At 51.0% G+C, this 10,077-nt stretch overlaps 1 protein-coding gene across 1 annotated transcript; it reads left to right on the top strand.

Moving 5' to 3' along the window:
* Nucleotides 1–1,043: 1,043 nt before the first annotated feature.
* LOC135423457 (thyrotropin-releasing hormone receptor-like) lies at nt 1,044–8,788 on the top strand. The gene is made up of 2 exons (XM_064673697.1): nt 1,044–1,858; nt 5,445–8,788. Exons 1-2 carry the CDS (start codon nt 1,082–1,084, stop codon nt 5,829–5,831), a joined length of 1,164 nt encoding a protein of 387 aa, XP_064529767.1. The 5' UTR covers nt 1,044–1,081; the 3' UTR covers nt 5,832–8,788.
* The last annotated feature ends 1,289 nt before the right edge of the window (nt 8,789–10,077 follow it).

Below are 10,077 nucleotides of genomic sequence, written 5' to 3'. Positions count from 1 at the left end.
GGGGACCTTTAGCATTTAGCCCTGCAAACACAATTGCTCTTTAAATATGAAAATGTATTTTCTGAGTGCAGAGACATCAGGAGCAAGCACAGAGCTGGCAGCAAATTCTGGCTCCTACTGTTCATCAGGGAGACTCTGGATCTCCCAACCTGACCATCAGGGAGATACCAGACACCCCAGCCTCATCGTTGGAAAAATACAGGATCTCCTAGTCCAGAACTGGGTAAGCCTTTTCCCAAAGAAGTAACAGTGATGTGCTTGTCTGGGACAGGGATGGCTACGGGAAAGACAGCACAAGGAGGTCACTACCTCATGTCCAGGGAAGGCATCCCTCTGCCCCAGCCCAAGGGATACAGGAAAGGCCATGGATCTCAGTGGCATCGCTCCGGCCCCAACCTCCTGAGGAGAAGGAAGGAAGGAAGGAAGGACTCCTCATCCTCAGCTCTCTTTGCCCGGGTGGGGGGAACAGTGGAGCCCGAGGATCGGCTGGGGACACAAGGCACCCACAGCCCGGAGCCCTGGAGCGAACACACTGCTGGGGGACTCTCAGCCCCTGTGTCGCTGCACCCTGGCTTCTCTAAGCTGCAACCCCATCCCCTGCCTGGGCTCCTTCCTCCTCCTCCTCCTCTTCGGCTCAGCGGTGCGCTAGGACCCGGCGGGAGAAGGTGGGGGATGCCGGGGGGAGGCGATGGGGGGTCCCAGGAGTGGAGGTATCCCCGGGGGGGCTGCGGGCGGTCCTGAGGGAGTCCTGGTGATTCCTGCGGGTCCCGGCGGCTGAGGGGGGTCCTGGAGGCTCCCGGGAGTTGGGGGTCCTGGGCAGTCCCGAGTGGTTCCCAGGACTGGGGACTCCTGGAGGGTCTCGGGGACTGGGGGAATCCTGACCGCTCCCCACCCCTCTCGATGGGGAGTTTGCAGGGGAGGGGGGTGCAAAGAGCCGGGTGGCTGCAAGATTTGGGGTGAATCGTTGGAAAGAAGGGAGGGAGGAGCCGGGGTGGGCGGGAAGGCGGGGAGGGGGCGCGGGGGCAGCCCCGGCTCTCGCCGCAGGGTGCGCGGGGCTCCGCCGCGAACGGCTGCGGGGACGATGGAGAACGGCTCGGGAGCCGCGCTGGGCGGCAGCGGCAACCAGAGCCTGGGCAGGATGCCCCGGCAGCCCCTGGAGCTGCAGGTGGTCACCATCCTGCTGGTGCTGCTCATCTGCGGGGTGGGCATCGCGGGCAACGCGATGGTGGTGCTGGTGGTGCTGCGCACCAAGCACATGGTCACCCCCACCAACTGCTACCTGGTGAGCCTGGCCGTGGCCGACCTCATCGTGCTGCTGGCGGCCGGGCTGCCCAACATCTCTGAAGTGGTGGCTTCTTGGGTGTACGGCTACGCCGGCTGCCTCTGCATCACCTACTTGCAGTACCTGGGCATCAACACCTCCGCCTGGTCCATCGCCGCCTTCACGGTGGAGCGGTACATCGCCATCTGCCACGCCATCAAGGCGCAGCTCCTGTGCACCGTGTCCCGCGCCAAGCGCATCCTCGCCTCGCTGTGGCTCTTCACCTCCCTGTACTGCCTCGTGTGGTTCTTCCTGGTGGACACGACCCAGGTCACCTTCTCGGATGGGGCACAGGTCAGCTGTGGCTACCGGGTCTCCAGAAGCCTTTACCTGCCCATTTACTTCTTGGATTTTGCTGTCTTCTACGTCATCCCACTGGGGCTGGCCACTGTCCTCTACGGCCTCATTGCCCGCATCCTCTTCATGAGCCCCCTGCCCGCCACCCCGCAGCATTCCCACCTGGCCTCCGTGCACCAGGGCAGCTCCCTCGGGCTCTCCTGCCGGGCCAACAAGGGGGCCCTGAGCTCCCGCAAGCAGGTAGGGGCTCCCCGCGGTGCTGGGACACGCTGGGCTGCAGGCAGCACTGTCAGGGGCTCGGGGCTTTGAGGGGCACCCTGGCACAGGATGGGGTGCCACAGTATTTTGCTTCCCTTTGTGGGGGGAGTGGAGGGGGTTGGTTTGCTGCAAAGAAGCCTCCCCCAGGCCCAGCTGGGGTCTGGCAGCCCAGATGGGCTCCCCCTGCTTTGGCTGGGCTTGGTGGAGCAGGACAGGGCTTCAGCACCACTTGGGAGTGGCAGGAGTGCAGGCATGTTTGCTGGCTAATTAATTCCTGATTGCCTCCCCAAGGAGGGGAGGGCTGAGTCACCTTATGCCAGCGAGACTTGCCTTCAGGCAGGGTCCTGGGCAGGTGACCTCGGATTTAAAGGAGCAAAGGGAAAGGAGAGCTTCCTTCCCTCTGAGCCCAACCCGGGCTGCAGCCCCCACAGTCTCTGCAGCTGGGGAAGGTACTTGGATGTCACAGTGGTGTGTTTGCCTCTGGGTGATTCCTCTGTCATTCAGCTGCCTGCTCACTGCCCATATCCCTCTCCTTCCACCTCCTTCTGTCCTCATTCCTCCTCTTTCCCTGTACACATGGACAATCACTGCCTCATGTTCCATCTCTTTGGACAGGTCAGTATCTAGACATGGGACACTCCTGCCTGCCTGTCCACCGTCCTGCTGTTTGCAGGAGCCCATCCCTTTCTGGATAGGCAGAGACATTCTCTGTTTTAAAGGGAAGGGCTGATTCTGGGAGTTTGGTTTGAGTCCTTGAAATCATTAGTTCTGTTGTGATGTCCAGACAGCCTAAAACAGGCAAACAAACAGGCCTGCCCTAAAGTCCTTGTGTTTCCCACTCAGTGTCTTGTTGCCTGCCTTGCACAGAAACCTCCATTCCCCAGAAGAGACGAGTCAGAGTCACAGAGGGGAAGAAAACAGCCCACAGAACGTGTATTTCTTCATGCACTTCTAAGTCTTTCCAGTTCAGCTTTTCCTCCCTTTTTCTCCAGCACTGAAAGGTTTAAAGCGAGTGCCAAGTTCTGCAGAAGTATCTGCCTGCTCTCCCAGGGCCACTGGCTGCTGTGGGAGCCTCAGGCAGGGTGTTCAGCAGTGAGGGCTCTTGATACAAAGCGGGTCAATGGATCTCTCCTTCCAGAGCAGCTGCTGGAGGGGCTGTGCCTCTCCCCCCCCCGGTGCTGTGCTGTGGAGTGGCTGGGTTGCACAAAGCATGCTCCAGCATCATTAGGACAAGTGGCTGTTGGGGCTGGATGAGGGGCACTCCAGATCCTGGAAACATTTTGTGCTCTTTTTTCCTTTACACTGGGAGTTCACTCAAGATCATCATTACCTCCTGAAATATCTCAGCATGCAGGCTTCTCCTGGATGGCCTGGCATCACAGAGCTGGCATCGTTAAGAATAAAGATGGCACTGAGTTTTTAAAACTATAAAGCAGTTTTCCAGGGCTTCCTGTAGCTGAGAGTGTGTAGCTCAGGCAGTCCCTCTGACTGGAGTACAGCCTTCTCCCTCTGGCCTCTCTTTATAGAGGAAGTGGTTCTTCCAGGTCCCGTGCCCAGAGTCCCCTGGGAGAGGTCCTACAGGGGCTACCTCAGAGGTGCCCATTTTTCTCCCTTGACTCTAAAGAGCCTGGATGGCTGGGGGTGTTTTGCTGTGGCTGTGCTCCTACACAGCCCCAGCACTGCACTGCTTTCAGGGTGTGGAGACGCTGCTCTTCCCTCACTGGTGCCTCGAAAACATTTAAGTCCAGAGCAGGACAACACAAGGTGTAGGTTTTACTGTGTTTGTCACTGATACAAACGCCAGCCACCTCCAAGCACTTATTTCACCTGCTGGGGAGGGACCACTAGAGGGAGTGGGATTCCTAAAAAAAGGATATGCAGCTCAGGATGATGGTGCGGGAACCAGGAGGGGGGACATTGGCTGGGGAGATGAGCTGCCCCTCAGCTTTGGCATAGGGACCCAGGATGTAGTCAGAAGTGTGTACAGCAGATATCCTTGGCCATCTAATAACGCTGGTTCACGTGCTTAAAAGTAGTTTTCAGTTTAATATCAGCTGATCTGGTAAAACATCCCCTTCTGTCTGCAAACCCGTGTCTTGCTTCTATCCACAGCTCATTTACAGCTGTTCCGTGTGCACTGTGTGCAATAGAGTTGTGGCAGAACACTTGGAAAATTGTTGTCCCTGAGCTGGTGCTACCCTGAAAGATGCTTGAAGGCCACAAAACCTAAAACCAAAAGCTTGTGAGATGTGTCTTGCTCTTCTGGATCCAGCCAGCCCTTGTAAAGGCATTGCAAAGCTCTGAAGCTTTTACTGACACCACTTACACATTCTCTCATATCTTTCCCAAAAGGCAGCATACTGTGGCAGCAAACAAGCTGGAGTCTTAGCAACAGCCTCCACACTCATTGTATCACTGTGAGATCTTATTCTGGGAAGTGTCCTCACTTTTCCATTAAACCACACACAGCAAATCCCTTCTATTTTGGCCTCAGCTTGATAACAGTCCCTTTCTTGTAGGGAAAGTTTTGTTGCCACTACCAACCACCCCCCAGTTTCTACTCACAGCATTACAGGAAGGCATAGTTCCTTGTGAGGAAGTAAAAAAAGCACTCCAAGAAAACTTGAGAGACTGTAAATGTGATCTATGATTATTTCCATACCGAGAACTGGAGTTATTGCACAACTCCCCTCCTGACGTTTGCAACGCCACTGCCTTGATATGTATGTGGCATCAGTGTTTAGTCATATTTTCCTCCATGGGAACGTGTGTATTTTGTAAGTATTCGTTGCATGAGGATTGTCACCTCCCAGAAATAGCTGTTGAAATTATTAGAATCACTGAGGTTTCGGTACAAACACCCATTTTCCCAAACAAGCTTGTGTCGAGCTGAGGGCAATTACTGCTCACTTCTGAATTCTCAGTTTCTTCTTGTTCCCACTATGTTAATGTAGTACTTCCCCAGTGTGCTGCAAATTAAAATAACCCATGCCAATTAGCTAAGTAACTCCCATATCAGCACAAGGAGGAATTTCTTTAAGACTCCTGACTGTCTCCCCTGCCCCCACGTGTTGCTCTGTATCAGGAGCCTATTTCCTGGAACAATATATCTGATGTAGGAAACCAGGAAACCCTAGGCAGGGAGATGAGATATATCCTATGGCACTCCCAAAACTTAGGTCTCCACCTTTGGACAAGTATTTTCCCCATTGATTTATTGTTAGGCACAACTGTCAACTTTTTTTTTTCCTGGTACAGAAATTTCTATGATTATCCTAGCCCTCTTCCAGGATGGTGGATGGTTCTGAAGCATTTTAGAGGATCTTCAAGGGTAGATGAAAACCTATAATTTAAGGGTTTATTTATGCAAGATTGTTTCCTGAGAAAAATAGTTTCAGAGACGAAGAGCTCCATGGTTTGGGTGCCTATTTTAAAAATGCTTAAAGAGAGAAAAAAGCACTGTGTAGACTGAATGAGCTGTCTGCAGCACTTCTCTAGGAGGGAATGTTCTGCCAGAGGTTCAGCATCACCTGACTATGTCTCTTTTTTGCATATCCCCACCGGCAAGGTGACCAAAATGCTGGCTGTGGTGGTGGTGCTCTTCGCCCTGCTGTGGCTGCCTTACCGCACGCTGGTGGTGGTGAACTCCTTCATGGACCCTCCCTACCTGAACACCTGGTTCCTTCTCTTCTGCCGCATGTGCATCTACCTGAACAGCGCCATCAACCCTATCATCTACAACCTCATGTCGCAGAAGTTCAGGGCTGCCTTCAGGAAGCTGTACAAGTGCGAGGAGAAGCGCCCTGAGCCCCCTGCCCCGTGCGCCGCCCCGGCGCCCTACAGCGTCGGGAGGGACTGTTCCCACGACAGCTCCGAGCACAATGTCACCCAGCAAGAAAACCTGCACAGGCTCCCTGCCCCTGCAAAGAAGAACAAGCAAATCCTGGGACCCTGAAGCGAATCTTGGGAGCTGTGTGGCTGTGTTGGGAAAACGCCAAGGGGAATCGCTTTGGCGCTGCAGCGAGCTGCATTTAACACTTCTCCGGGGCATTTAACAAAGCACATTGTTAAAGTCAATTGGTTTGCTTTTCCTTCATGCTAATTTATTCTTGTTTGGTGAAGTGTTAGGCGCAGATCAGTGTTTAGCATCTTTAAAGCATGTATTGTAAATACAGCAGTGCAATGCCATTCTGCGTCACATGCAAGTGCAGTTGCTTGTTGAGCTGGGCCAAAGCACCGAAAGGAAACCCAGGAAGAGAAGAACATTCAAGGAAATAAAAAACAACCTCTTCTTGCTGGACCCATTTTCTTAGAGAGTGTGACTCCCCTACCTAAATTTATATGCCTCTGACACAGACACCCTATGGGAGCTGCTTCTCTACAGACCTTATAGAGTTAATGGGGACAATTAGGCACTTCTAAGTAGTGTCTCCTCTCATCTCAGCACAGTCCTCTGGGGAATACACAGCCCTGCTGAGGAGATCAATGCCTCCTGAGATGTGACTACTTCTGGTTGTAAAGGGATTCTCTCTGGTGGGGACACCTGCGTTAGGAATAACCAAACTTGGGTGTCATTAACCTCACGTCGTGTCTCTGGAAGCATCACAGTGTTGGTAGCACAGAAACCCAAGGTCCAAACCAGTTGAATTTGTCACATAAAAGTGAACAAACTAATACTGAGTTTTCCTTAAGGTAACAGTAATACTTTCAACATTGTGGTCTAAGTTTCTTTTGGATAATTTTACCTTTCCTGTCCAAATTCCTCTAGTTCTTTCAGTTGGAAACTGCACCCTTGTCCTGAAAGCCTCAGTGTGGTGCAGTTGTGTAGTGGAGAGCTCTCCATCCCAGCACTAGTTGCATTTCAATGGCAAGTGAAGAAATTTTCTTATTTCCTGAGAATAATTTGTGAAAGTCCCTCAAGTGTTTTCTGGTAAGTGACACAATTTATTGCTGCTGTCATCTTGTGAGCAAAGTGGATATTCATAACCTTCAGCATCCAAGAAACCAGCCCAAGAACACTTGACCCAGACTTGCAAGAGACTATCTGGACTAAGAGTAAAATGAAACAGATTACACACGAGCCAAACCCTAAGGATCTTGCCAAGTAAAACAAGTCTCAGCCACCAGTAACCCTCAAGTGACTGCAAAAAATTATTTGAACAGCCAGTGCAACCTCACTAGTTAACATTGGTTTTCAGCAAACTATAGTGTCAAAAGATCTTAGAATTTTGCATCCACTCAGGAAAAATATCTGTGTGATATGTTTAAGAGCATAAGATGTGGGTAACCATTCTGCATCACTTCACTGGGGGAGTCAGGACAAGACCTGAAATTCCCCTGGTGTGTCAGAACTGTCCAGGACCTATTTCATTGTGTGTAGGGTGGTTTTGCTTGTATGATTATTATATTGTGAGTTATTAATTATCTACTTTGCCCCTAAAATTACTGTAGGACGAGGGAAGAGAACATTGTTTTTTGCAATTATTTGAAACACAATGGATTTGGAATTTAAGGATTCATGCCACTTCTGCACTCTTTTGTGTATATTGTGTATACTGGGAATTGAGGCACAGAGTTCTTATTTATTGTTGTTAGGGAGGTTCTGCAGAGACATTTGGGATGGAAGTGTTTTTGCTAACATGGGAGAATTTGCTTGTAACAATATTTTCTCTGGTACAGATTTTGTTTTTTTCCCCTTAGAACAGATTTTTCCTTAGCAGCTCAGAATGAGCCATTGATAAAAGCATCAAACCAGAGCAGCAAGGATCAGGGAGGAGGAAGAGGAGCAGAAGGAGGAGGAAGAGGAGCCCTGGGCCATTGCTGGGGCCTCCCTGGGGCCTCAAGCATGGGCAGCATCTCCTTAGGGATGGGCTGTCCTGTGTCCCCCAGTCTGTCACCCTGAAGCTGAGGGTGCAGAGAGCAGCAGGGAGGGCAGCTTTGCCCTGAGGCCATGTGGGAAGAGGATTTACTGTTCGAGCTTGGAAACCCACTTGCATCCTGACCTAAGGCATTTTTCAGGCATGGGATGTGTGTTTGACAGACAGCCTTGATCTCTGCCAACACAAGGAGCAGCTTAACTCTGAAGTATCTCCAGAAGGATATTTTCCACCTCCTCATCACGTTTCCAGTCTTCACTGTTCCCATTTATGTTTTTTCCCCCCGGAGAGAGACATTCTAAAAGCGCTATTCTCTTAATTAAATTTCAGCCTCAGGCCAACAGTTAATTGATAGTTCTGAAATTTCTGTTCAACATACTTAGGATTCAATTAAAACCCAGTTCTGTTCTCCCCCTTCTGCCCTTAGCTGCCAAGTACAGCATGACCCTGTGTTATTTTTTGAGAAGTAATTGGCAGATAAACTCCCCTGGCACCACGAGTTCTCCGGCAAACGCACCAGAGTGTTAAACTCTGTAGATGAGGAATGAGTTCCTGCTCTTTCCCCCTGCATGTATTCTGACACTTCAGGAGGAGCTGAGAGAGTTTTAGCTGGAAGTGGAGGCAGAAGGTCAGCACTCAGCTTGCTAAAGAGATGCTGGCTAAGAGGACAGGCAGCTACGTGCTGCTGGGAAATAAATCACTAGCAGAAAGGAATTAAAAGAATTAACTCACCACTGTAACTTCCTCTGGATATCCAGGGTCTGAATTCCTTGTAAGAAGTCAAAGAGCTCCCCTCAGGCTTCAGCCTTCAGCCTGCATTACCTTGTACCTTGCAACATCCCACCCTGCTCGTAAAGTCTGAAGCTGTATTTTACCCTCAGCATTTATTTGTCTCAGTGGCATGAGTGTAGGCTGTGAGTTTATAAATATGCCATCAAATAAAGAATCTATTGCTCCCAAATAATCTACCACATTGAAGCTGCTCCTCAGGTTAATCTAACCTGCTACATTCCTAATTAAAGCTCATTATTTCTAACCCCTGCCCTTCCAGTGCCTGTTAACCTGCTTAAACACAGTCTGGTTTCTTCAATTACAAACAAATAAGTCCCCTGGCAGGAAAGGAGGGACCTGATGCTGCTGCAGAGCCTTGGGGAGAGGGGAAGAATTTGTGAGCAGTGCAAAGAGGGGGATGGAGGAGGCAGAGTCTTGGGGAAGGGCTGCTGGGAGAGGGGTGAGTAAGGTTTCTGGGCCTGAAGGACCACAGGTTGGCTGAAGCTCCTCGCATTTCTCAGGGACTTTCAGTCTAGGAGACACCACATCCAGCATGTTTACCTGAATCTGGCTGGTCCCAGGGACAGAGCCCACACAGTAAGTGCCTCTACACAGTACATGGGACCTCAGCAAGGGTTATGTACTCCTGCAAAGCACAAAAGGTTAAATAACTTATCAAAATCTTTAGTTTAAGCCCCAGTCAGATTGTCTTCTCACCTTGTCTTTTTGAGTGGTGGAATATTGGGAAAACTGGGCATCTATGCCAGCCTGTGCCAGAGGAGAGCATGGCCATGCTGATGGCTCTCTGGGAGAGCATCTCCCCTACAACACTGGCCAGCACTCCAGAAGCCAGCCTGTCCCAGGGCCACGTTAGGAAGCGACCCACAAAACACCAGCAGGTCCCTTAACAAGGGGCAAAAAGGCCATGAGGGTTCCCAGCACCTCCCTGCAACCAGAGCAGGCTTCGAGCACAGTACAGAGATCAAATAGTGGTACCTTTAAATGAACAATGCTCAGGTCACTGAAGAGGATGCTGAGCAATTCCTTAATTTTTTCAGAACCACAAGAAAGTGTGGACCACACATTAGGGAAGGGACTGGATACAGCACCTCTTCAATCTGGTCTGGCCCCCAGCTGTTTCTTTGAGCTAATTAGTTCAAGCAGGCCACAATTAAAGAGATGCTGTTAAAGCCGGGGGATAGTCCTACAGCAGTATTAATGTAATCACTCAGTAGTTATTTATTTTGCACTTCATGTGCACTTCAAAGCTTCTGGAGGGCTCTTGGGCCAGCATTGCCCCCGAACCTGCCTGTTCTCTGCACTGGCTCAGGGGGTGCTTCTCAGGACTCCTCAAACCAAGGTATCTGTTCCAGGAGTGGGCTGGGACACTCAGCAGATCAAAGCTTGTCAGTCCTGCAGGACTGACTTTTACTGAAATACCCTCAGTTCAGCAGTTAACTAGCCCTGCACATTTCTGCCCTGCCAGGGTCTAAATGCAGGCTCCAGTGGGAGGGCATTGCCTGTGCCCCAAATCCCGGGTGCTTTCCCAGCTAT

Source organism: Pseudopipra pipra, chromosome 17, assembly GCF_036250125.1.
Source record: "Pseudopipra pipra isolate bDixPip1 chromosome 17, bDixPip1.hap1, whole genome shotgun sequence".
In the NCBI taxonomy this organism is placed as follows: Eukaryota; Metazoa; Chordata; class Aves; order Passeriformes; family Pipridae; genus Pseudopipra; species Pseudopipra pipra.
This window is presented reverse-complemented; position numbering and strand designations above follow the sequence as displayed.